The 27,629-nt window shown below is 44.2% G+C and overlaps 2 protein-coding genes, 2 long non-coding RNA genes and 3 pseudogenes across 4 annotated transcripts; 2 read left to right on the top strand and 5 right to left on the bottom strand.

The window, feature by feature from the left end:
- Positions 1-194: 194 nt before the first annotated feature.
- On the top strand, positions 195-3,343 carry LOC115250290 (B-cell receptor CD22-like). The gene is made up of 8 exons (XM_029838245.1): positions 195-303; positions 379-717; positions 792-1,016; positions 1,254-1,532; positions 1,609-1,899; positions 1,973-2,051; positions 2,411-2,644; positions 2,957-3,343. The coding sequence occupies exons 1-8, from the start codon at positions 231-233 to the stop codon at positions 3,012-3,014; spliced, it is 1,578 nt and encodes a 525-aa protein (XP_029694105.1). The 5' UTR covers positions 195-230; the 3' UTR covers positions 3,015-3,343.
- LOC115250353 (serine protease hepsin-like) lies at positions 3,166-7,440 on the bottom strand (annotated as a pseudogene).
- Positions 7,441-9,067: 1,627 nt separating this feature from the next.
- On the top strand, positions 9,068-9,817 carry LOC115250295 (uncharacterized). The gene is made up of 2 exons (XR_003888867.1): positions 9,068-9,252; positions 9,564-9,817. It is a non-coding gene; the product is annotated as an uncharacterized lncRNA (long non-coding RNA).
- A 507-nt stretch (positions 9,818-10,324) lies between these two features.
- LOC115250294 (serine protease hepsin-like) lies at positions 10,325-21,168 on the bottom strand (annotated as a pseudogene).
- On the bottom strand, positions 16,536-17,402 carry LOC115250296 (uncharacterized). The gene is made up of 2 exons (XR_003888868.1): positions 17,362-17,402; positions 16,536-17,262 (listed from the first exon to the last, which is right to left on the bottom strand). It is a non-coding gene; the product is annotated as an uncharacterized lncRNA (long non-coding RNA).
- Positions 17,456-19,569, bottom strand: LOC115250565 (serine protease hepsin-like; annotated as a pseudogene).
- Positions 21,169-24,157: 2,989 nt separating the features above from the next.
- Positions 24,158-27,492, bottom strand: LOC115250352 (serine protease hepsin-like). Its single transcript, XM_029838538.1, has 10 exons — positions 27,430-27,492; positions 27,086-27,216; positions 26,889-27,008; positions 26,690-26,730; positions 26,280-26,445; positions 26,014-26,204; positions 25,503-25,598; positions 25,266-25,396; positions 24,979-25,143; positions 24,158-24,880 (listed from the first exon to the last, which is right to left on the bottom strand). Exons 1-10 carry the CDS (start codon positions 27,490-27,492, stop codon positions 24,836-24,838), a joined length of 1,149 nt encoding a protein of 382 aa, XP_029694398.1. The 3' UTR covers positions 24,158-24,835.
- Positions 27,493-27,629: the final 137 nt, after the last annotated feature.

Raw genomic sequence — 27,629 nt, 5'->3', positions numbered from 1 at the left:
ATACTTTAAGGTTACTTATAACATAAAATTCGTCTCTCTCTCTTATAGGCAGCAGCAGTTCTTTTTACGGTGCTTGCGATTCAGATCATGAACGAAAATCTCTCAAAAGGTTTTTTTTTTTAACACTAAAAAAAAATCTGAGAAGAGGAAGGAACATGAAATCCTCCCACTTTTGGTTAGTGTTCAACATAAATAGCCCTAAAGCGGTTGGTCGTGCACATTGAGATTATATGGAGCTCTGTCGATATAGGCGGATTTTAAGCATGAAAAGTCATTTTTTGATTATTCTTGCGACGATATCTGGTGAGTCAACATATTTTGGGTTCAACGTTTCAGGTCAAATCTTCTAATCACTGAGTTTATTTACTTGTATGAAAGGTGCTCAGAGAGGATCCTTGGAAGTGACCTTGGACAGTGATCTGTGCGTTCTGAGAGGGGCGTCAGCGGTGATTAACTGCCGGTATTCCAAACCTTTTTACCACTCTGTCACCGCAGTTGGCTGGTGGAAAAAAAAGCAGGTGGTTGGTTATTGGAGGAGCGGCTCTTTGCCAAATTTCAGGGCTTCCTCGCAGCGCTATCAATATTTGGGCGACTTCATCAGTGACTGCCGCCTGCAGATAAATGATGTGCAACACGCCGATGCAGGGAAATACTTTTTCAGTTTTTACACTAGGTCCGAAAAGAAGAGTAAAACATCTACTAAGTTGTATGTAAAAGGTAACAACAGGAATAAACCAGCCAGCGAGTGTTTGAATCACCCTTCTAACTTCACCCTTTTCCCTGTGATTCAGAGCTGACGGCTGCTGTGCAGCCGAGCTCCGTGGCGGAAGGCGACGACATCAGGCTGACCTGTGTGTCGGGCTGTCCCACACCAGTGGACGCTGTCTGGTTCAAGGATGAACAACCTGTAAGGAACGAGGTCTTTGTAGCCAGGCGAGAGGACACTGGCAGGTACCACTGTGCTGTCTGGAGACAAGAGAGGGTCAGATCTGCTCCCGTGGCCGTAAATGTACTGTGTAAGCCCGTCACACTTTCTCCTAATTTCATCAACTATCACTGATTCAACATCTGCTTAATTAAACTGTTCTGCAGAAGTCACATTAATCAATTTTGAAAACAGCAATTACTGATGTGTATAAACTGAAATAAAAATAAGAAATGTGTCTGAAAAAAGATGCCATTCCACCTTTACATACTCTTTTCTATCCATATTTCACTGTATCCTTCAACCTTCCGGCTCATCCCTCCATCAGATCCTCCTGACAGAGTGACCTTGACCATCAGTTCACCCGGCAACGTCGTCAGAGGAAGTTCGGTGGTTCTCACCTGCCACAGCGACGCCAGCCCCCCGGTGAGAAACAACGGGTACAGCCTCTACAGGGAAGGGCGCTTCATCGGGTCGGGGCAGACCTACACCATCCCTGACGTGCAGCCGGATCACAGCGGGCGGTACCACTGTCAGGCCTGGAACAGCATCAGCAGCAGAGGGGTGGACCATTTTAACTCCTCTGTGGTCCTCCTCCAGGTCTACTGTACGTATCTGGACATAAACTCAACACATTTCTGATGATGACGATGTGACTGTGTGGGATCCCGTTCTTCTCCCAGACGTCCCGGAGAACATTTCCATTACAATTAACCCAGCCCATGTGGTGTGGGGCAGCAGTGTGAATCTGACCTGCTCCAGTGATGCTAACCCCCCTGCAGATACCTACATCTGGTACAGAAATACAAACTCCAGCAGCTCCAACGGGTCACAGGTGGGCTCAGGTCAGGTGTTGTCCATTCCCTCCATGGAGGCGCTGCACTCTGGACTGTACCTCTGCCAGGCCAGGAACCAAGTGGGGGGGAAGAACTCGACCGAGGTGCTGCTGGCCATGGTGGATGAGGAGCAGCGGGGTTTGTGTCTGGTAGAGTTTGCAAAGATAACTAGGTTAAAGTGATTAAATGGTGACATGTCTGACCTCCTCAGGTAGCCAGACGCTCCCAGCTGTGGTCGGAATTGGACTCGCTCTCATCGTAGCTCTTGTGGTCGCCCTCTTTTTGTTCTGGTGAGTCAGTCATTAATGAAGATGCTGCACTTTTCTCCACTCAAATGCCATTTTTATTTCTTCTCCTTTTCTGGGCGTCGTATGACGTTTTTCTTTGTCCAGAATTGCCACATGTGGGCTAACCCTCATTTCCTTTACCAAATAAAATAACACATTTCTCTTTGATGCGACCAAGTTTTGATCAGAGCTTTCAGAAATCTTTTTTTCTTCCACCATTAAATGAGCTAGACAGATTAGGAGAGTCCGTTCCAGAAACTTTCCCGCTGTTTTCACGCTGCTACTTTCAAGGAAACTTTAGTCAAAATGTGATCTGGAAGAATGAGCTATATTCTATATTTATATGTTTGTTGTTGTCTCAGCAGGTGGAAAAAAAGGCGCCTTCATCAGAAGGCGCTTGATGAATCCAACGTCATATACAGCAACATCCAAAGGCCAGACTCCGCTCTGCCAGACGTCGCTCGCCATACGATCCCTTCCTCCTCCTCCTCTCAGTCTCCGGCATCCATCGGAGGCGAGGTGATCTACTCATTAGTGAACATCAAATCCAGAGATCTGGAGGGGCTGAGCGACAGTCCAGATGTGCAGGGCTCACGGTAGGTTCACTGTTCCAGTCTGGTGGTGGCTGTTTTCACACTTTAGCACTTTTCACACTGCAATAGTTGCATTAAAAATGCCCTGATGAAGCATTAAATTTGTGGTTAGAACTTTGAGGAACTCTCTATTTTGAAGAGCCATCTAGAGTGAAGCTGATTAAGTTTAAGGAAGTGTTGAGTACGTGGGGAATTTGACATGCAGGCAGCACAGTTTGTTCTTGGTTTGGTTTATGAATAGAAGGGTGAAAACAACAGCACCATGTAAAAGGAAGCAAAGTGTGTTCGTAATGTTTGGTTAATTTATCCCCACAGGTCCAAAGGAAAAAACAGCATTGACAGTGTGATCTATGCTACAATTTCACCACGATGACCCAGGAACTAACTGTATCGATCATTTTAATTATTTTATATTTGGTACATTTCTGAACAAGGACTCAGTCTTGCCTAATTCTTTACAACATAAAGATTAACAAACTTTGTTAAATATCTGACTTTTACAGTTATAATTTCTTGATGTTTCAGCTCTGCAGATTTGAACGCTGCTCATCTTTCAGGCATTTTCAACCAGGACACAGGCCGTGCCACAATAGGCATTAAAGAAGCACACAAAAGAGCTCCTCTGAGAAGACGATTTCAATTTTTTTATTGCACTGTGGCTCCGCAAAATGCTTCAAATAAACATCATAAAACAAAAAAGTATTTACAACGAGAACAAAATACTGATTGCAACAAGAGTGAAGTCCGCATCAGTTCGTGTGAGGAAAAAGACAAAACATGTTTAAATAACTGCTTTTTATGCTAAAGCCGGGGTATTGCATGCAGTTTCTGCTATGACATACCTATGTGCAGTTTAAGTAATCTTAAAAAATTAGCAGTTAGCCTTTAGCAACACAAACTTGAGTCCCAAATAAATGGCACAGGCTGTACTTAATCTGGAGGACAAACTAAACGGTTATCATCCACAATTTCATGTAAATTCACTTTTTGAGATAACTGTCAACTTGATGCTGTGTGCCACTAAAGTGAACAAGAAGTGGGGGGAAAAACAAGAAAGGCAAAAGAAAAGTCACAGAAAAAAAATGTATTGTATCACAAAAGCGGCCTCTGCAATATCTGATCATATTACAAATTCACTTTGGCTTTTATAATCAGTCTTTAACTATACAAAAATAGACTCCTGTAGAGGTTAAACAATGTTAGTAACTCTGCTCACAGTTGGGGTATTAATGGTTCAGGAAAGCAGTATCTGTCTTTATTACCCTAGAGGTCCCTTCTGACCTCTGCAAGGTCGGCTCAGAGCTTCATACCCAATTTCATGGCCGAGCCAATTTGTGCACCCCTGGTAAGTTGTGATAGCTCTGTTGGTGGGGGAGACAAGCACAAACACATCTGTGACACCAACGTTTCCTCTGTTATTATGACAAATAAACTCCATAAAAGAAAGAGAGTCTCTCACCCTCATGGCTGTAGATATCCAGGGAAGAAATCGGGAAACTTTGGTGTAGACGCCAGGTTTCTTGGCCATAGCACAGCCCGTTCCCCAGCTCACAACTCCGTGCAGACGATACCGGCTGGTCTTGGACAGACAGTCTTCTGCCACGAAGGGACCGCCGCTGTCTCCCTGTGTCACAGGTTAAGAAGGTCAGAAAATCCACCAAGATACAGAAATGCAAGCATATGAATGAGAGGGCACAGAAAGACTAGATTTGTGCACCAAAATACATAAACAGAGGAAAATACAGACCTGACAAGCATCAATGCCTCCTTTCTCATAACCAGCACAGAACATGGTCGTGGTGATCTGGTTGTCATAGTAATCAGGAGCGTTGCATACGGCATCGCTGATGATGGGCACATGTGCCTCCTGAAGGACATCAGCAAGGTGCCCTGACAGGCAACAAAACTGTCAAACTCTGTAGATATTAGCCGATCTTTTGTAAAAAAAACCAAAAAAACAATAACAATTGTCATAAAATATAAACTCACTGAAGTATCCGACATTTCCCCAGCCAGTAATTGTTCCCATTTGCCCATCTATTAATCTTTGTCCATGTGTTGGCAGACAGACAGGCTGGATGTACTCTGTAAATGTACACAAAAAGAAAATTACATCATCTTACTGACATGCACTAATACAGGGGCTGTAATTCTAAATGATAAACACTAGGTGGAAGCAATGCCCAAGCGGAAGATCTTCAATTATATAACATGTTATAAATTAACAAGAAGAATTCAACAATTAACCAGCCACGAATCTAACATAAAATATTAGCCCAGAAAAGTTGACATGTGTATATAGTTCATTTAATGTTCTCAGTTAATCTGTACACATGATATAATTATTCAAATCTGTGCTGTGGGGTCACAAACATTTCCGTGGAAAAGAGATTACGCTCCTTCTTCCTCATCTGTAAAAACTGTTATCATGAAATCGTGTGTGTGTGTGTGTGTGTGTGTGTGCCTTCATACCGTTGAACGTGAGAGGCTGGGTGAGGGCGAGAACGGCGATGTCCCTGCTGTTGTCGTCGATGTTAGCATCCACAAAGGGCAGGTAGCTGCTGTGGTAAACGATAGTCTTAACCTCCGCCACGTTGGCATTGACAGGTTTGTTGGAGATGGAGCCCAGCAACACACTCCAGCGGTTAAGAAAGCTATACCGCCTAGCACAGAAGATATATACTGCTCTTGTATCCATACAGACAAGAGTTTGCATTTTATGCAGCTCTCTTGCTTACTTGGGGAAGCAGTGTGCTGCAGAGACGATCCAGCGGTTTGAGATGATGGACCCCCCGCACTGGTGGACTCCATCATACTGGAGGCTCACCTGCCAAGGCCAACTTCCCTGCCTGGCATCTACACCACCGACTATACGGTCTGCTGCAAAACTACGCCTGCCGCAGTCTGACGGGAGAGAGCAGATAGAAAATCAAAGGCTAACAGTGTGGGGGTAATTTTAGGACACAACTGGGGGAAAACAGACAAGATAGGCATAAAGGAGGGGATTAAAATGCCAGACAGGATGTGAAAGCATCAAGGAAGCAAAGAAAAACACAAAGATCACGAGAGAAAGAGTAGCCCAGCGTGTGAAATAAGGTGGGAGAGTGTGTCGGACAGTGATAGTATATCTCAGCAAACATCTTACCTTGGCACAAGAGTGTGAGAACCTCCCGGCTCTCACAGTCACTGGAACAAAGACAGACACAGTTAGCAACAACAGCTTGACGTCCAAACTAGCATAGTGCTGATGTTTCTGTGCGTTAACCAAGAAGAGAGGTGGAAGAAAAGGGCAAAGGGAGGACAGTGGCTGTCGGTGCAGCGTCGCACAGACGGGTGGAGCTTACCACGGGAACAAACGCGTCTCTGATTTTCTTGCCGTAGCTGAGCTCTTCCTGTTTGACGCAGAAGAACTCGCCACCATCTCTGCTGGCCTCCGGCACTGAAGCAACGGAGTGATTCACCACACTGAAACGCACAAACACACTTCAGTCGCATGTCACAGCATTTAATGCTCAGATAGATCTGTAAAAAAACCATCTCACCTAACAAAACCCACTTCCTCACAGCTGATGCTAGCAAGGAACTCATTGGCTGAGGAGGAACACACCTGGCGCCACCTCTTGTGGGTGGAGTCAAACACACTGATCCTTGCTGCTTTGTTACAACCATGCAACTAACACAGCGGTAATTTCATTATAATTTTAGATAAATTTCGAATAGAACAATTTTTCAAGAAGTTCTGTCAGATTTCTCTTGTGTGGAAAATAGAAGCGAGACTCTGGCGGTTCTGAAATAAACTTAACCAAACCTTTAAAATACAAACATTAAAAAACAATTGCCTAACTCAAAAAATAAGATTTAATTACACTTCTCCAAAAACAACCCCCTTTTTGTTCTTTCTTCCTTTCTTCGTCTTCATGTCTTGGCCATCGTAGTCGCTGTCTGACATTAATTGTAGGTACATAATTATGATATTTCTGTGTAGATTATCTGGGGACCAGTCAGCTGCGTTGCCTTCGTTTAGTTTAATGTTCCAGCAGCGGCGCCTAGTGGACAGAGATGGATTTCGCAGAACGTCACAGAAAATGCTGATGAGCACATTTTATTATACTTTAAGGTTACTTATAACATAAAATTCGTCTCTCTCTCTTATAGGCAGCAGCAGTTTTTTTTACGGTGCTTGCGATTCAGATCATGAACGAAAATCTCTCAAAAGGTTTTTTTTTTTTTACACTAAAAAAAAATCTGAGAAGAGGAAGGAACATGAAATCCTCCCTCTTTTGGTTAGTGTACAACATAAATAGCCCTAAAGTGGTTGGTCGTGCACATTGAGATTATATGGAGCTCTGTCGATATAGGCGGATTTTAAGCATGAAAAGTCATATTTTGATTATTCTTGCGACGATATCTGGTGAGTCAACATATTTTGGGTTCAACGTTTCAGGTCAAATCTTCTAATCACTGAGTTTATTTACTTGTATGAAAGGTGCCCGGAGAGGATCCTTGGAAGTGACCTTGGACAGTGATCTGTGCGTTCTGAGAGGGGCGTCAGCGGTGATTAACTGCCGGTATTCCAATCCTTTTCCCAACACTGTCAACCTAGTTGTCTGGAAGAAATTCCAGCAGGTGGCTGGTCGTTGGAGGCGCGTCGAACATATTCTGAGTTGTATGTAAAGGTAACAACAGGAATAAACCAGCCAGCGAGTGTTTGAATCACCCTTCTAACTTTACCCTTTTCCCTGTGATTCAGAGCTGACGGCTGCCGTGCAGTCGAGCTCCGTGGCGGAAGGCGACGACATCAGGCTGACCTGTGTGTCGGGCTGTCCCACGCCAGTGGACACTGTCTGGTTCAAGGATGGACAACCTGTAAGGAACGAGGTCTTTGTAGCCAGGCGAGAGGACACTGGCAGGTACCACTGTGCTGTCCAGGGACAAGAGAGGGTCAGATCTGCTCCCGTGGCCGTAAATGTACTGTGTAAGCCCGTCACACTTTCTCCTAATTTCATCAACTATCACTGATTCAACATCTGCTTAATTAAACTGTTCTGCAGAAGTCACATTAATCAATTTTGAAAACAGCAATTACTGATGTGTATAAACTGAAATAAAAATAAGAATGTGTCTGAAAAAAGATGCCATTCCACCTTTACATACTCTTTTCTATCCATATGTCACTGTATCCTTCAACCTTCCGGCTCATCCCTCCATCAGATCCTCCTGACAGAGTGACCTTGACCATCAGTTCACCCGGGAACGTCGTCAGAGGAAGTTCGGTGGTTCTCACCTGCCACAGCGACGCCAGCCCCCCGGTGAGAAACAACGGGTACAGCCTCTACAGGGAAGGGCGCTTCATCGGGTCGGGGCAGAACTACACCATCCCTGACGTGCAGCCGGATCACAGCGGGCGGTACCACTGTCAGGCCTGGAACAACATCAGCAGCAGAGGGGTGGACCATTTTAACTCCTCTGCGGTCCTCCTCCAGGTCTACTGTACGTATCTGGACATAAACTCAACTCAACACATTTCTGATGATGACGATGTGACTGTGTGGGATCCCGTTCTTCTCCCAGACGTCCCAGAGAACATTTCCATTACAATTAACCCAGCCCATGTGGTGTGGGGCAGCAGTGGTGACTCTGACCTGCTCCAGTGATGCTAACCCCCCTGCAGATACCTACATCTGGTACAGAAATACAAACTCCAGCAGCTCCAACGGGTCACAGGTGGGGCTCAGGTCAGGTGTTGTCCATTTCCCTCCATGGAGGCGCTGCACTCTGGACTGTACCTCTGCCAGGCCAGGAACCAAGTGGGGGGGAAGAACTCGACCGAGGTGCTGCTGGCCATGGTGGATGAGGAGCAGCGGGGTTTGTGTCTGGTAGAGTTTGCAAAGATAACTAGGTTAAAGTGATTAAATGGTGACATGTCTGACCTCCTCAGGTAGCCAGACGCTCCCAGCTGTGGTCGGAATTGGACTCGCTCTCATCGTAGCTCTCGTGGTCGCCCTCTTTTTGTTCTGGTGAGTCAGTCATTAATGAAGATGCTGCACTTTTCTCCACTCAAATGCCATTTTTATTGCTTCTCCTTTTCTGGGCGTTGTATGACTTTTTCTTTGTCCAGAATAGCCACATGTGGGCTAACCCTAATTTCCCTTACCAAATAAAATAACAAATTTCTCTTTGATGCGACCAATTTTTCATCAGAGCTTTCAGAAATCTTTTTTTTCTTCCACCTTCAAATGAGCTAGACAGATTAGGAGAGTCCGTTCCCGAAACTTTCATGCTGTTTTCACACTGCTACTTTCAAGGAAACTTTAGTCAAAATGTGATCTGGAAGAATGAGCTATATTCTATATTTATATGTTTGTTGTTGTCTCAGCAGGTGGAAAAAAAGGCGCCTTCATCAGAAGGCGCTTGATTTAATCCAACGTCATATACAGCAACATCAGCAGGCCAGGCTCCGCTCTGCCAGACGTCGCTCGCCATACGATCCCTTCCTCCTCCTCCTCTCAGTCTCCGGCATCCATCGGAGGCGAGGTGATCTACTCATTAGTGAACATCAAATCCAGAGATCTGGAGGGGCTGAGCGACAGTCCAGATGTGCAGGGCTCACGGTAGGTTCACTGTTCCAGTCTGGTGGTGGCTGTTTTCACACTTTCAAACTTTTCACACTGCAATATTTACATTAAAAACGCCCTGATGAAGCATTAGATTTGTGGTTAGAACTTTAAGGAACTCTCTATTTTGAAGAGCCATCTAGAGTGAAGCTGATTAAGTTAAGGAAGTGTTGAGTAAGTGGGGAATTTGTCATGCAGGCAGCACAGTTTGTTCTTGGTTTAGTTTATGAATAGAAGGGTGAAAACAACAGCACAATGTAAAAGGAAGCAAAGTGTGTTTGTAATGTTTGGTTAATTTATCCCCACAGGTCCAAAGGAAAAAACAGCATCGACAGTGTGATCTATGCTACCATTTCACCACGATGACCCAGGAACTAACTGTATCGATCATTTTAATTATTTTATATTTGGTACATTTCTGAACAAGGACTCAGTCTTGCCTAATTCTTTACAACATAAAGATTAACAAACTTTGTTAAATATCTGACTTGCATTTTCAACCAGGACACGGGCAGTGCCACAATAGGTATTAAAGAAGCACACAGAAGAGCTTCTCTGAGAAGACGATTTCAATTTTTTATTGCACTGTGGCTCCGCAAAACGCTTCAAATAAACATCATAAACAACAAAAACTATTTACAACGAGAACAAAATACTGATTGCAACAAGAGTGAAGTCCACATCAGTTCGCGTGAGGAAAAAGACAAAACATGTTTGAATAACTGCTTTTTATGCTAAAGCCGGGGTATTTCATGCAGTTTCTGCTATGACATACCTATGTGCAGTTTAAGTAATCTTAGAAAATTAGCAGTTAGCCTTTAGCAACACAAACTTGAGTCCCAAATAAATGGCACAGGCTGTACTTAATCTGGAGGACAAACTAAACGGTTATCATCCACAATTTCATGAGTCTGCATGTAAATTCACTTTTTGAGATAACGGTCAACTTGATGCTGTGTGCCACTAAAGTGAACAAGAAGTGGGGGGAAAAAACAAGAAAGTCACTGAAAAAAAATGTATTGTATCACAAAAGTGGCCTCTAGTATTGATCATATTACAATTCACTTTGGCTTTTATAATCAGTCTTTAACTATACAAAAATAGACTCCTGTAGAGGTTAAGCAATGTTAGTAACTCTGCTCACAGTTGGGGTATTAATGGTTCAGGGAAGCAGTATCTGTCTTATTACCCTAGAGGTCCCTTCTGACCTCTGCAAGGTCGGCTCAGAGCTTCATACCCAATTTCATGGCCGAGCCAGTTTGTGCACCCCTGGTAAGTTGTGATAGCTCTGTTGGTGGGGGAGACAAGCACAAACAACATCTGTAACACCAACGTTTCCTCTGGTATTATGACAAATAAACTCCATAAAAGAAAGAGTCTCTCACCCTCATGGCTGTAGATATCCAGGGAAGGAATCGGGAAAACTTTGGTGTAGACGCCAGGTTTCTTGGCCATAGCACAGCCCGTTCCCCAGCTCACAACTCCGTGCAGACGATACCGGCTGGTCTTGGACAGACAGTCTTCTGCCACGAAGGGACCGCCACTGTCTCCCTGTGTCACAGGTTAAGAAGGTCAGAAAATCCACCAAGATACAGAAATGCAAGCATATGAATGAGAGGACACAGAAAGACTAGATTTGTGCACCAAAATACATAAACAGAGGAAAATACAGACCTGACAAGCATCAATGCCTCCTTTCTCATAACCAGCACAGAACATGGTAGTGGTGATCTGGTTGTCGTAGTAATCAGGAGCGTTGCATACGGCATCGCTGATGATGGGCACATGTGCCTCCTGAAGGACATCTGCAAGGTGCCCTGACAGGCAACAAAACTGTCAAACTCTGTAGATATTAGCCGATCTTTTGTAAAAAAAACAAAAAAACAATACAATTGTCATAAATATAAACTCACTGAAGTATCCGACATTTCCCCAGCCAGTAATTGTTCCCATTTGCCCATCTATTAATCTTTGTCCATGTGTTGGCAGACAGACAGGCTGGATGTACTCTGTAAATGTACACAATAAGAAAATTACATCATCTTACTGACGTGCACTAATACAGGGGCTGTAATTCTAAATGATAAACACTAGGTGGAAGCAATGCCCAAGCGGAAGATCTTCAATTATATAACATGTTATAAATTAACAAGAAGAATTCAACAATTAACCAGCCACGAATCTAACATAAAATATTAGCCCAGAAAAGTTGACATGTGTATATAGTTCATTTAATGTTCTCAGTTAATCTGTACACATGATATAATTATTCAAATCTGTGCTGTGGGGTCACAAACATTTCCGTGGAAAAGAGATTGCGCTCCTTCTTCCTCATCTGTAAAAACTGTTATCATGAAATCGTGCGTGTGTGTGTGTGTGTGTGTTTGTGTGTGTGTGTGTGTCTGCCTTCATACCGTTGAACGTGAGAGGCTGGGTGAGGGCGAGAACGGCGATGTCCCTGCTGTTGTCGTCGATGTTAGCATCCACAAAGGGCAGGTAGCTGCTGTGGTAAACGATAGTCCTTAACCTCCGCCACGTTGGCATTGACAGGTTTGTTGGAGATGGAGCCCAGCAACACACTCCAGCGGTTAAGAAAGCTATACCGCCTAGCACAGAAGATATATACTGCTCTTGTATCCATACAGACAAGAGTTTGCATTTTATGCAGCTCTCTTGCTTACTTGGGGAAGCAGTGTGCTGCCGAGACGATCCAGCGGTTTTGAGATGATGGACCCCCGCACTGGTGGACTCCATCATACTGGAGGCTCACCTGCCAAGGCCAACTTCCCTGCCTGGCATCTACACCACCGACTATACGGTCTGCTGCAAAACTACGCCTGCCGCAGTCTGAGGGGAGAGAGCAGATAGAAAATCAAACAGTGTGGGGGTAATTTTAGGACACAACTGGGGGAAAACAGACAAGATAGGCATAACGGAGGGGATTAAAATGCCAGACAGGATGTGAAAGCATCAAGGAAGCAAAGAAAAACACAAAGATCACGAGAGAAAGAGTAGCCCAGCGTGTGAAATAAGGTGGGAGAGTGTCCAGAGTGTGTCGGACAGTGATAGTATATCTCAGCAAACATCTTACCTTGGCACAAGAGTGTGAGAACCTCCCGGCTCTCACAGTCACTGGAACAAAGACAGACACAGTTAGCAACAACAGCTTGACGTCCAAACTAGCATAGTGTTGATGTTCTGTGCGTTAACCAAGAAGAGAGGTGAAAGAAAAGGGCAAAGGGAGGACAGTGGCTGTCGGTGCAGCGTCGCACAGACGGGTGAGCTTACCACGGGAACAATGCATCTTGGATTTTCTTGCCGTAGCTGAGCTCTTCCTGTTTGACGCAGAAGAACTCGCCACCATCTCTGCTGGCCTCCGGCACTGAAGCAACGGAGTGATTCACCACACTGAAACGCACAAACACACTTCAGTCGCATGTCACAGCATTTAATGCTCAGATAGATCTGTAAAAAACCCATCTCACCTAACAAAACCCACTTCCTCACAGCTGATGCTAGCAAGGAACTCATTGGCTGAGGAGAACACACCTGGCGCCACCTCTTGTGGGTGGAGTCAAACACACTGATCCTTGCTGCTTTGTTACAACCATGCAACTAACACAGCGGTAATTTCATTATAATTTTAGATAAATTTCGAATAGAACAATTTTTCAAGAAGTTCTGTCAGATTTCTCTTGTGTGGAAATAGAAGCGAGACTCTGGCGGTTCTGAAATAAACTTAACCAAACCTTTAAAATACAAACATTAAAAACAATTGCCTAACTCAAAAATAAGATTTAATTACACTTCTCCAAAAACAACCACCGTTTTGGTCTTTCTTCCTTTCTTCGTCTTCATGTCTTGGCCATCGTAGTCGCTGTCTGACATTAATTGTAGGTACATAATTATGATATTTCTGTGTAGATTATCTGGGGACCAGTCAGCTGCGTTGCCTTCGTTTAGTTTAATGTTCCAGCAGCGGCGCCTAGTGGACAGAGATGGGATTTCGCAGAACGTCACAGAAAATGCTGATGAGCAAATTTTTATAATACTTTAAGGTACTTATAACATAAAATTCGTCTCTCTCTCTTATAGGCAGCAGCAGTTCTTTTTACGGTGCTTGCGATTCAGATCATGAACGAGAATCTCTCAAAAGGTTTTTTTTTAACACTAAAAAAAAAATCTGAGAAAAGGAAGGAACATGAAATCCTCCCACTTTTGGTTAGTGTACAACATAAATAGCCCTAAAGCGGTTGGTCGTGCACATTGAGATTATATGGAACTCTGTCGATATAGGCGGATTTTAAGCATGAGAAGTCATTTTTGATTATTCTTGCGACGATATCTGGTGAGTCAACATATTTTGGGTTCAACGTTTCAGGTCAAATCTTCTAATCACTGAGTTTATTTACTTGTATGAAAGGTGCTCAGAGAGGATCCTTGGAAGTGACCTTGGACAGTGATATGTGCGTTCTGAGAGGGGCGTCAGCGGTGATTAACTGCCGGTATTCCAAACTCTTTTACCACTCTGTCACCGCAGTTGGCTGGTGGAAAAAAGCAGGTGGTTGGTTATTGGAGGAGCCGGCTCTTTGCCAAATTTCAGGGGCTTCCTCGCAGCGCTATCAATATTTGGGCGACTTCATCAGTGGACTGCCGCCTGCAGATAAATGATGTGCAACACGCCGATGCAGGGAAATACTTTTTCAGTTTTTACCACTAGTCCGAAAAGAAGAGTAAAACATCTACTAAGTTGTATGTAAAAGGTAACAAACAGGAATAAACCAGCCAGCGAGTGTTTGAATCACCCTTCTAACTTCACCCTTGTCCCTGTGATTCAGAGCTGACGGCTGCTGTGCAGCGAGCTCCGTGGCGGAAGGCGACGACATCAGGCTGACCTGTGTGTCGGGCTGTCCCCACACCAGTGGACAGCTGTCTGGTTCAAGGATGGAACAACCTGTAAGGAACGAGGTCTTTGTAGCCAGGCGAGAGGACACTGGCAGGTACCACTGTGCTGTCTGGAGACAAGAGAGGTCAGATCTGCTCCCGTGGCCGTAAATGTACTGTGTAAGCCCGTCACACTTTCTCCTAATTCATCAACTATCACTGATTCAACATCTGCCTTAATTAAACTGTTCTGCAGAAGTCACATTAATCAATTTTGAAAAACAGCAATTACTGATGTGTATAAACTGAAATAAAAATAAGAAATGTGTCTGAAAAAAGATGCCATTCCACCTTTACATACTCTTTTTCTATCCATATTTCACTGTATCCTTCAACCTTCCGGCTCATCCCTCAATCAGATCCTCCTGACAGAGTGACCTTGACCATCAGTTCACCCGGAACGTCGTCAGAGGAAGTTCGGTGGTTCTCACCTGCCACAGCGACGCCAGCCCCCGGTGAGAAACAACGGGTACAGCCTCTACAGGGAAGGGCGCTTCATCAGGGTCGGGGCAGAACTACACCATCCCTGACGTGCAGCCGGATCACAAGCGGGCGGTACCACTGTCAGGCCTGGAACAGCATCAGCAGCAGAGGGGTGGACCATTTTAACCTCCTCTGTCGGTCCTCCTCCAGGTCTACTGTACGTATCTGGACATAAACTCAACTCAACACATTCTGATGATGACGATGTGACTGGTGGGATCCCGTTCTTCTCCCAGACGTCCCAGAGAACATTTCCATTACAATTAACCCAGCCCATGTGGTGTGGGGCAGCAGTGTGAATCTGACCTGCTCCAGTGATGCTAACCCCCCTGCAGATACCTACATCTGGTACAGAAATACAAACTCCAGCAGCTCCAACGGGTCTGCAGGTGGGGCTCAGGTCAGGTGTTGTCCATTCCCTCCATGGAGGCGCTGCACTCTGGACTGTACCTCTGCCAGGCCAGGAACCAAGTGGGGGGGAAGAACTCGGACCGAGGTGCTGGCCTGGCCATGCGTTCGGATGAGGAGCAGCGGGGTTGTGTCTGGTAGAGTTTGCAAAGATAACTAGGTTAAGTGATTAAATGGTGCCATGTCTTGACCTACTCAGGTAGCCAGGACGCTCCCAGCTGTGGGTCGGACTTGGACTCAGCTCTCATCGTAGCTCTTGTGGGTCGCCCTCTTTTTGTTCTGGTGAGTCAGTCATTAATGAAGATGCTGCACTTTTCTCCCCACTCAAATGCCACTCTTTTATTTCTTCTCCTTTTTGGGCGTCGTATGGACGTTTTTCTTTTGTCCAGAATTGCCACATGTGGGCTAAACCCTCATTTTCCTTTCACAAATAAAAATAAACAATTTCTCTTTGATGCGACCAAGTTTTGATCAGAGCTTTCAGAAATCTTTTTTTCTTGCCACCATTAATGAGCTAGGACAGATTAGGAGAGTCCGTTCCAGAAACTTCCCGCTGTTCTCACGCTGCTACTTTCAAGGAAACTTTAGTCAAAATGTGATCTGGAAGAATGAGCTATATTCTATATTTATATGTTTGTTGTTGTCTCAGCAGGTGGAAAAAAAGGCGCCTTCATCAGAAGGCGCTTGATGAATCCAACGTCATATACAGCAACATCCAAAGGCCAGACTCCGCTCTGCCAGACGTCACTCGCCATACGATCCCTTCCTCCTCCTCCTCTCAGTCTCCGGCATCCATCGGAGGCGAGGTGACCTACTCATTAGTGAACATCAAATCCAGAGATCTGGAGGGGCTGAGCGACAGTCCAGATGTGCAGGGCTCACGGTAGGTTCACTGTTCCAGTCTGGTGGTGGCTGTTTTCACACTTTAGCACTTTTCACACTGCAATAGTTGCATTAAAAATGCCCTGATGAAGCATTAAATTTGTGGTTAGAACTTTGAGGAACTCTCTATTTTGAAGAGCCATCTAGAGTGAAGCTGATTAAGTTTAAGGAAGTGTTGAGTATGTGGGGAATTTGACATGCAGGCAGCACAGTTTGTTCTGGGTTTAGTTTATGAATAGAAGGGTGAAAACAACAGCACAATGTAAAAGGAAGCAAAGTGTGTTTGTAATGTTTGGTTAATTTATCCCCACAGGTCCAAAGGAAAAAACAGCATTGACAGTGTGATCTATGCTACCATTTCACCACGATGACCCAGGAACTAACTGTATCGATCATTTTAATTATTTTATATTTGGTACATTTCTGAACAAGGACTCAGTCTTGCCTAATTCTTTACAACATAAAGATTAACAAACTTTGTTAAATATCTGACTTGCATTTTTCAACCAGGACACGGGCAGTGCCACAATAGGTATTACAAGAAGCACACAAAAGAGCTCCCCTGAGAAGACAATTTCAATTTTTTTATTGCACTGTGGCTCCGCAAAACGCTTCAACATCATGAACAACAAAAAACTATTTACGAGAACAAAATACTGATTGCAACAAGAGTGAAGTCCGCATCAGTTCGTGTGAGGAAAAAGACAAAACATGTTTGAATAACTGCTTTTTATGCTAAAGCCGGGGTATTTCATGCAGTTTCTGCTATGACATACCTATGTGCAGTTTAAGTAATCTTAAAAAATTAGCAGTTAGCCTTAGCAACACAAACTTGAGTCCCAAATAAATGGCACAGGCTGTACTTAATCTGGAGGACAAACTAAACGGTTATCATCCACAATTTCATGAGTCTGCATGTAAATTCACTTTTTGAGATAACTGTCAACTTGATGCTGTGTGCCACTAAAGTGAACAAGAAGTGGTGGGAAAAAACAAGAAAGTCACAGAAAATAAATGTATTGTATCACAAAAGTGGCCTCTAGTATTGATCATATTACAAATTCACTTTGGCTTTTATAATCAGTCTTTAACTATACAAAAAATAGACTCCTGTAGAGGTTAAACAATGTTAGTAACTCTGCTCACAGTTGGGGTATTAATGTTCAGGAAAGCAGTATCTGTCTTTATTACCCTAGAGGTCCCTTCTGACCTCTGCAAGGTCGGCTCAGAGCTTCATACCCAATTTCATGGCCGAGCCAATTTGTGCACCCCTGGTAAGTTGTGATAGCTCTGTTGGTGGGGGAGACAAGCACAAACACATCTGTAACACCAACGTTTTCCTCTGGTATTATGACAAATAAACTCCATAAAAGAAAGAGAGTCTCTCACCCTCATGGCTGTAGATATCCAGGGAAGAAATCGGGAGGAAACTTTGGTGTAGACGCCAGGTTTTTCTTGGCCATAGCACAGCCCGTTCCCCAGCTCACAACTCCGTGCAGACGATACCGGCTGGTCTTGGACAGACAGTCTTCTGCCACGGAAGGGACCGCCGCGTCTCCCTGTGTCACAGGTTAAGAAGGTCAGAAAATCCACCAAGATACAGAAAATGCAAGCATATGAATGAGAGGGCACAGAAAGACTAGATTGTGCACCAAAATACATAAACAGAGGAAAATACAGACCTGACAAGCATCAATGCCTCCTTTCTCATAACCAGCACAGAACATGGTAGTGGTGATCTGGTTGTCATAGTAATCAGGAGCGTTGCATACGGCATCGCTGATGATGGGCACATGTGCCTCCTGAAGGACATCTGCAAGGTGCCCTGACAGGCAACAAAACTGTCAAACTCTGTAGATATTAGCCGATCTTTTGTAAAAAAAAACAAAACAATAACAATTGTCATAATATAAACTCACTGAAGTATCCGACATTTCCCCAGCCAGTAATTGTTCCCATTTGCCCATCTATTAATCTTTGTCCATGTGTTGGCAGACAGACAGGCTGGATGTACTCTGTAAATGTACACAATAAGAAAATTACATCATCTTACTGACGTGCACTAATACAGGGGCTGTAATTCTAAATGATAAACACTAGGTGGGAGCAATGCCCAAGTGGAAGATCTTCAATTATATAACATGTTATAAATTAACAAGAAGAATTCAACAATTAACCAGCCACGAATCTAACATAAAATATTAGCCCAGAAAAGTTGACATGTGTATATAGTTCATTTAATGTTCTCAGTTAATCTGTACACGTTATAATTATTCAAATCTGTGCTGTGGGGTCACAAACATTTCCGTGGAAAAGAGATTGCGCTCCTTCTTCCTCATCTGTAAAAACTGTTATCATGAAATCGTGTGTGTGTGTGTGTGTGTGCCTTCATACCGTTGAACGTGAGAGGCTGGGTGAGGGCGAGAACGGCGATGTCCCTGCTGTGTCGTCGATGTTCGCATCCACAAAGGGCAGGTAGCTGCTGTGGTAAACGATAGTCTTAACCTCCGCCACGTTGGCATTGACAGGTTTGTTGGAGATGGAGCCCCAGCAACACACTCCAGCGGTTAAGAAAGCTATACCGCCTAGCACAGGAGATATATACTGCTCTTGTATCCATACAGACAAGAGTTTGCATTTTATGCAGCTCTCTTGCTTACTTGGGGAAGCAGTGTGCTGCAGAGACGATCCAGCGGTTTGAGATGATGGACCCCCCGCACTGGTGGACTCCATCATACTGGAGGCTCACCCTGCCAAGGCCAACTTCCCTGCCTGGGCATCTACACCACCCGACTATACGGTCTGCTGCAAAACTACGCCTGCCGCAGTCTGAGGGAGAAAGCAGATAGAAAATCAAACAGTGTGGGGGGTAATTTTAGGACACAACTGGGGGAAAACAGACAAGATAGGCATAAAGGAGGGGATTAAAATGCCAGACAGGATGTGTAAGCATCAAGGAAGCAAAGAAAAACACAAAGATCACGAGAGAAAGAGTAGCCCAGCGTGTGAAATAAGGTGGGAGAGTGTCCAGAGTGTGTCGGACAGTGATAGTATATCTCAGCAAACATCTTACCTTGGCACAAGAGTGTGAGAACCTCCCGGCTCTCACAGTCACTGGAACAAAGACAGACACAGTTAGCAACAACAGCCTGACATCCAAACTAGCATAGTGCTGATGTTTCTGTGCGTTAACCAAGAAGAGAGGTGGAAGAAAAGGGCCAAGGAGGGACAGTGGCTGTCGGTGCAGCGTCGCACAGACGGGTGGAGCTTACCACGGGAACAACGCGTCTCTGATTTTCTTGCCGTAGCTGAGCTCTTCCTGTTTGACGCAGAAGAACTCGCCACCATCTCTGCTGGCCTCCGGCACTGAAGCAACGGAGTGATTCACCACACTGAAACGCACAAACACACTTCAGTCGCATGTCACAGCATTTAATGCTCAGATAGATCTGTAAAAAACCCATCTCACCTAACAAAACCCACTTCCTCACAGCTGATGCTAGCAAGGAACTCATTGGCTGAGGAGGAACACACCTGGCGCCACCTCTTGTGGGTGGAGTTCAAACACACTGATCCTTGCTGCTTTGTTACAACCATGCAACTAACACAGCGGTAATTTCATTATAATTTTAGATAAATTTCGAATAGAACAATTTTTTCAAGAAGTTCTGTCAGATTTCTCTTGTGTGGAAAATAGAAGCGAGACTCTGGCGGTCTGAAATAAACTTAACCAAACCTTTAAAATACAAACATTAAAAAACAATTGCCTAACTCAAAAAATAAGATTTAATTACACTTCTCCAAAAACAACCCCCTTTTTGTTCTTTCTTCCTTTCTTCGTCTTCATGTCTTGGCCATCGTAGTCGCTGTCTGACATTAATTGTAGGTACATAATTATGATATTTCTGTGTAGATTATCTGGGGACCAGTCAGCTGCGTTGCCTTCGTTTAGTTTAATGTTCCAGCAGCGGCGCCTAGTGGACAGAGATGGATTTCGCAGAACGTCACAGAAAATGCTGATGAGCACATTTTTATTATACTTTAAGGTTACTTATAACATAAAATTCGTCTCTCTCTCTTATAGGCAGCAGCAGTTCTTTTTACGGTGCTTGCGATTCAGATCATGAACGAGAATCTCTCAAAAGGTTTTTTTTTTTTTAACACTAAAAAAAAATCTGAGAAGAGGAAGTAACATGAAATCCTCCCACTTTTGGTTAGTGTTCAACATAAATAGCCCTAAAGCGGTTGGTCGTGCACATTGAGATTATATGGAGCTCTGTCGATATAGGCGGATTTTAAGCATGAAAAGTCATTTTTTGATTATTCTTGCGACGATATCTGGTGAGTCAACATATTTTGGGTTCAACGTTTCAGGTCAAATCTAATCACTGAGTTCATTTGCTTGGATGAAAGGTGCCCAGAGAGGATCCTTGGAAGTGACCTTGGACAGGGATCTGTGCGTTCTGAGAGGGGCGTCAGCGGTGATTAACTGCTGGTATTCCAATCCTTTTTCCCACGCTGTCACCGCAGTTGGCTGGTGGAAACACCAGCATGGTTATTGGTGGTTCCTCTCTTTGCGTATATTCGGGGATCCCTCACAGCGCTATCGATATTTGGGCAACTTCAACAGTGACTGCCGCCTGCAGATAAATGATGTGCAACACGCCGATGCAGGGAACTACTCTTTCAGTTTTTACACCAGGTCCGAAGCTCAGACGAGTAAAACATCTACTAAGTTGTATGTAAAAGGTAACAACAGGAATAAACCAGCCAGCGAGTGTTTGAATCACCCTTCTAACTTCACCCTTTTCCCTGTGATTCAGAGCTGACGGCTGCTGTGCAGTCGAGCTCCGTGGCGGAAGGCGACGACATCAGGCTGACCTGTGTGTCGGGCTGTCCCACGCCAGTGGACGCTGTCTGGTTCAAGGATGGACAACCTGTAAGCAACGAGGTCTTTGTAGCCAGGCGAGAGGACACTGGCAGGTACCACTGTGCTGTCCGGGGACAAGAGAGGGTCAGATCTGCTCCCGTGGCCGTAAATGTACTGTGTAAGCCCGTCACACTTTCTCCTAATTTCATCAACTATCACTGATTCAACATCTGCTTAATTAAACTGTTCTGCAGAAGTCACATTAATCAATTTTGAAAACAGCAATTACTGATGTGTATAAACTGAAATAAAAATAAGAAATGTGTCTGAAAAAGATGCCATTCCACCTTTACATACTCTTTTCTATCCATATTTCACTGTATCCTTCAACCTCCGGCTCATCCCTCCATCAGATCCTCCTGACAGAGTGACCTTGACCATCAGTTCACCCGGGAACGTCGTCAGAGGAAGTTCGGTGGTTCTCACCTGCCACAGCGACGCCAGGCCCCCGGTGAGAAACAACGGGTACAGCCTCTACAGGGAAGGGCGCTTCATCAGGTTGGGGCAGAACTACACCATCCCTGACGTGCAGCCGGATCACAGCGGGCGGTACCACTGTCAGGCCTGGAACAACATCAGCAGCAGAGGGGTGGACCATTTTAAACTCCTCTGCGGTCCTCCTCCAGGTCTACTGTACGTATCTGGACATAAACTCAACTCAACACATTTCTGATGATGACGATGTGACTGTGTGGGATCCCGTTCTTCTCCCAGACGTCCCGGAGAACATTTCCATACAATTAACCCAGCCCATTGTGGTGTGGGGCAGCAGTGTGACTCTGACCTGCTCAGTGATGCTAACCCCCCTGCAGATACCTACATCTGGTACAGAAATACAAACTCCAGCAGCTCCAACGGGTCGCAGGTGGGCTCAGGTCAGGTGTTGTCCATTCCCTCCATGGAGGCGCTGCACTCTGGACTGTACCTCTGCCAGGCCAGGAACCAAGTCGGGGGGAAGAACTCGACCGAGGTGCTGCTGGCCATGGTGGATGAGGAGCAGCGGGGTTTGTGTCTGGTAGAGTTTGCAAAGATAACTAGGTTAAAGTGATTAAATGGTGACATGTCTGACCTCCTCAGGTAGCCAGACGCTCCCAGCTGTGGTCGGAATTGGACTCGCTCTCATCGTAGCTCTCGTGGTCGCCCTCTTTTTGTTCTGGTGAGTCAGTCATTAATGAAGATGCTGCACTTTTCTCCACTCAAATGCCATTTTTATTGCTTCTCCTTTTCTGGGCGTTGGATGACGTTTTTCTTTGTCCAGAATTGCCACATGTGGGCTAACCCTCATTTCCCTTACCAAATAAAATAACACATTTCTCTTTGATGCGAAATAGCAAAACTCGTGCATCTAAGAAAAGTGAGGTGCATCTAAGAACATTTTTTCTACCGCTATTTTTTAAAAAATCACACCTGCATTTACATAGATTTTAAAATGACAATGTCTTAAAAATAAATAAAAATCTAAATAAAGTGAAGGTGAACTCTGACCTAGTTCAAAGGTCAGTATTGTGCGCATGAAAGAACCTTTGCGCTTGTGGAGAATAAACTAGCGGGCAGTGAAGATGGTTAGTGGAGGGCAATTTTCTACCCCAAAAACCTGGCAAAAAGAAGACAGTAAATTTATCATTTTCAAAGTGAATGGGAGGAAGAGTCATTTTTTACTACTGTGAAAGGAAGATGTGTATGTTGCATTTGTGGGGCGACTGTGATGACGGCGAAGCAGCACAATGTGGAGCGACGCTTCACTACGTGTCATGAAAGCTACAGTGCTAATGCTAACTACCCACCGGGAAGCATTCTACACTCAGAGAAGGCCCATGAGCTAAAAGTGTGTTTATAAAATGTAACAGATTTTGAGCAGAATTGCAGTAGATTTGTTCAGTTAAGATTTATTCAATAGGAAAGTTGATTTTTTTTTTTTTTTAAATGTTGCATAACTTTTTAAAACATGGTTCAACATAGTTTATGAATTGTTAAAATGGTTTAGTTTCTTATAGTTGAAAAGGTCTGGGGAAAACTCGACATTTTTTTTCTGATCAAATGTAGAAGTGATCATCTGAACAATTGCTGAGATTAATAATATGAAAGTGTTGAATATTGATCTTTTTTGTTACCCACTCTAAGTTATTGATACACACACAACACACACACGCACACACACACACACACAGACAATTTGTTATTTTAGAGGAGTGTGTCAAGCGGTAGCCCTTCACAGGACTCGGTACCCATGACGTAGCTCTTGGTTTCAAAAAGGTTGGTGACCCCTGAGCTAGACAGATTAGGAGAGTCTGTTCCCGAAACTTTCCCGCTGTTTTCACACTGCTACTTTCAAGGAAACTTTAGTCAAAATGTGATCTGGAAGAATGAGCTATATTCTATGTAACTATATGTTTGTTGTTGTCTCAGCAGGTGGAAAAAGAGGCGCCTTCATCAGAAGGCGCTTGATGAATCCAACGTCATATACAGCAACATCCAAAGGTCAGACTCCGCTCTGCCAGACGTCGCTCGCCATACGATCCCTTCCTCCTCCTCCTCCCAGTCTCCGGCATCCATCGGAGGCGAGGTGATCTACTCATTAGTGAAGATCAAATCCAGAGATCTGGAGGGGCTGAGCGACAGTCCAGATGTGCAGGGCTCACGGTAGGTTCACTGTTCCAGTCTGGTGGTGGCTGTTTCACACTTTAGCACTTTTCACACTGAAATATTTGCATTAAAAACTCCCTGATGAAGCAACTCTCAATTTTGAAGAGCCATCTAGAGTGAAGCTGATTAAGTTTAAGGAAGTGTTGAGTAAGTGGGGAATTTGTCATGCAGGCAGCACAGTTTGTTCTTGGTTTAGTTTATGAATAGAAGGGTGAAAACAGCACAATGTAAAAGGAAGCAAAGTGTGTTTGTAATGTTTGGTTAATTTATCCCCACAGGTCCAAAGGAAAAAACAGCATCGACAGTGTGATCTATGCTACCATTTCACCACGATGACCCAGGAACCAACTGTATCGATCATTTTAATTATTTTATATTTGGTACATTTCTGAACAAGGACTCAGTCTTGCCTAATTCTTTACAACATAAAGATTAACAAACTTTGGTAAATATCTGACTTTTACAGTTATAATTTCTTGATGTTTCAGCACTGCAGATTTGAACGCTGCTCATCTTTCAGGCATTTTCAACCAGGACACGGGCAGTGCCACAATAGGCATTAAAGAAGCACACAAAAGAGCTCCTCTGAGAAGACGATTTCAATTTTTTTATTGCACTGTGGCTCCGCAAAACGCTTCAAATAAACATCATAAAACAAAAAAGTATTTACAACGAGAACAAAATACTGATTGCAACAAGAGTGAAGTCCGCATCAGTTCGTGTGAGGAAAAAGACAAAACATGTTTGAATAACTGCTTTTTATGCTAAAGCCGGGGTATTGCATGCAGTTTCTGCTATGACATACCTATGTGCAGTTTAAGTAATCTTAAAAAATTAGCAGTTAGCCTTTAGCAACACAAACTTGAGTCCCAAATAAATGGCACAGGCTGTACTTAATCTGGAGGACAAACTAAACGGTTATCATCCACAATTTCATGAGTCTGCATGTAAATTCACTTTTTGAGATAACGGTCAACTTGATGCTGTGTGCCACTAAAGTGAACAAGAAGTGGTGGGAAAAAACAAGAAAGGCAAAAGAAAAGTCACAGAAAAAAAATGTATTGTATCACAAAAGCGGCCTCTGCAATATCTGATCATATTAGAAATTCACTTTGGCTTTTATAATCAGTCTTTAACTATACAAAAATAGACTCCTGTAGAGGTTAAACAATGTTAGTAACTCTGCTCACAGTTGGGGTATTAATGGTTCAGGAAAGCAGTATCTGTCTTTATTACCCTAGAGGTCCCTTCTGACCTCTGCAAGGTCGGCTCAGAGCTTCATACCCAATTTCATGGCCGAGCCAATTTGTGCACCCCTGGTAAGTTGTGATAGCTCTGTTGGTGGGGGAGACAAGCACAAACACATCTGTAACACCAACGTTTCCTCTGGTATTATGACAAATAAACTCCATAAAAGAAAGAGAGTCTCTCACCCTCATGGCTGTAGATATCCAGGGAAGAAATCGGGAAACTTTGGTGTAGACGCCAGGTTTCTTGGCCATAGCACAGCCCGTTCCCCAGCTCACAACTCCGTGCAGACGATACCGGCTGGTCTTGGACAGACAGTCTTCTGCCACGAAGGGACCGCCGCTGTCTCCCTGTGTCACAGGTTAAGAAGGTCAGAAAATCCACCAAGATACAGAAATGCAAGCATATGAATGAGAGGGCACAGGAAGACTAGATTTGTGCACCAAAATACATAAACAGGGGAAATTCAGACCTGACAAGCATCAATGCCTCCTTTCTCATAACCAGCACAGAACATGGTAATGGTGATCTGGTTGTCATAGTAATCAGGAGCGTTGCATACGGCATCGCTGATGATGGGCACATGTGCCTCCTGAAGGACATCTACAAGGTGCCCTGACAGGCAACAAAACTGTCAAACTCTGTAGATATTAGCCGGTCTTTTGTAAAAAACAAAAACAATAACAATTGTCATAAAATATAAACTCGCTGAAGTATCCGACATTTCCCCAGCCAGTAATTGTTCCCATTTGCCCATCTATTAATCTTTGTCCATGTGTTGGCAGACAGACAGGCTGGATGTACTCTGTAAATGTACACAAAAAGAAAATTACATCATCTTACTGACGTGCACTAATACAGGGGCTGTAATTCTATATGATAAACACTAGGTGGAAGCAATGCCCAAGCGGAAGATCTTCAATTATATAACATGTTATAAATTAACAAGAAGAATTCAACAATTAACCAGCCACGAATCTAACATAAAATATTAGCCCAGAAAAGTTGACATGTGTATATAGTTCATTTAATGTTCTCAGTTAATCTGTACACATGTTATAATTATTCAAATCTGTGCGGTGGGGTAACAAACATTACCGTGGAAAAGAGATTGCGCTCCTTCTTCCTCATCTGTAAAAACTGTTATCATGAAATTGTGTGTGTGTGTGTGTGTGTGTGTGTGTATGTGTGTGTGTGTGTGTGTGTGTGTGCCTTCATACCGTTGAACGTGAGAGGCTGGGTGAGGGCGAGAACGGCGATGTCCCTGCTGTTGTCGTCGATGTTAGCATCCACAAAGGGCAGGTAGCTGCTGTGGTAAACGATAGTCTTAACCTCCGCCACGTTGGCATTGACAGGTTTGTTGGAGATGGAGCCCAGCAACACACTCCAGCGGTTAAGAAAGCTATACCGCCTAGCACAGGAGATATATACTGCTCTTGTATCCATACAGACAAGAGTTTGCATTTTATGCAGCTCTCTTGCTTACTTGGGGAAGCAGTGTGCTGCAGAGACGATCCAGCGGTTTGAGATGATGGACCCCCCGCACTGGTGGACTCCATCATACTGGAGGCTCACCTGCCAAGGCCAACTTCCCTGCCTGGCATCTACACCACCGACTATACGGTCTGCTGCAAAACTACGCCTGCCGCAGTCTGAGGGGAGAAAGCAGATAGAAAATCAAACAGTGTGGGGGTAATTTTAGGACACAACTGGGGGAAAACAGACAAGATAGGCATAACGGAGGGGATTAAAATGCCAGACAGGATGTGTAAGCATCAAGGAAGCAAAGAAAAACACAAAGATCACGAGAGAAAGAGTAGCCCAGCGTGTGAAATAAGGTGGGAGAGTGTCCAGAGTGTGTCGGACAGTGATAGTATATCTCAGCAAACATCTTACCTTGGCACAAGAGTGTGAGAACCTCCCGGCTCTCACAGTCACTGGAACAAAGACAGACACAGTTAGCAACAACAGCTTGACGTCCAAACTAGCATAGTGTTGATGTTTCTGTGCGTTAACCAAGAAGAGAGGTGAAAGAAAAGGGCAAAGGGAGGACAGTGGCTGTCGGTGCAGCGTCGCACAGACGGGTGGAGCTTACCACGGGAACAATGCATCTTGGATTTTCTTGCCGTAGCTGAGCTCTTCCTGTTTGACGCAGAAGAACTCGCCACCATCTCTGCTGGCCTCCGGCACTGAAGCAACGGAGTGATTCACCACACTGAAACGCACAAACACACTTCAGTCGCATGTCACAGCATTTAATGCTCAGATAGATCTGTAAAAAACCCATCTCACCTAACAAAACCCACTTCCTCACAGCTGATGCTAGCAAGGAACTCATTGGCTGAGGAGGAACACACCTGGCGCCACCTCTTGTGGGTGGAGTCAAACACACTGATCCTTGCTGCTTTGTTACAACCATGCAACTAACACAGCGGTAATTTCATTATAATTTTAGATAAATTTCGAATAGAACAATTTTTCAAGAAGTTCTGTCAGATTTCTCTTGTGTGGAAAATAGAAGCGAGACTCTGGCGGTTCTGAAATAAACTTAACCAAACCTTTAAAATACAAACATTAAAAAACAATTGCCTAACTCAAAAAATAAGATTTAATTACACTTCTCCAAAAACAACCACCGTTTTGGTCTTTCTTCCTTTCTTCGTCTTCATGTCTTGGCCATCGTAGTCGCTGTCTGACATTAATTGTAGGTACATAATTATGATATTTCTGTGTAGATTATCTGGGGACCAGTCAGCTGCGTTGCCTTCGTTTAGTTTAATGTTCCAGCAGCGGCGCCTAGTGGACAGAGATGGATTTCGCAGAACGTCACAGAAAA

The sequence above is a fragment of the Takifugu rubripes genome, chromosome 7 (genome assembly GCF_901000725.2).
Source record: "Takifugu rubripes chromosome 7, fTakRub1.2, whole genome shotgun sequence".
In the NCBI taxonomy this organism is placed as follows: Eukaryota; Metazoa; Chordata; class Actinopteri; order Tetraodontiformes; family Tetraodontidae; genus Takifugu; species Takifugu rubripes.
This window is presented reverse-complemented; position numbering and strand designations above follow the sequence as displayed.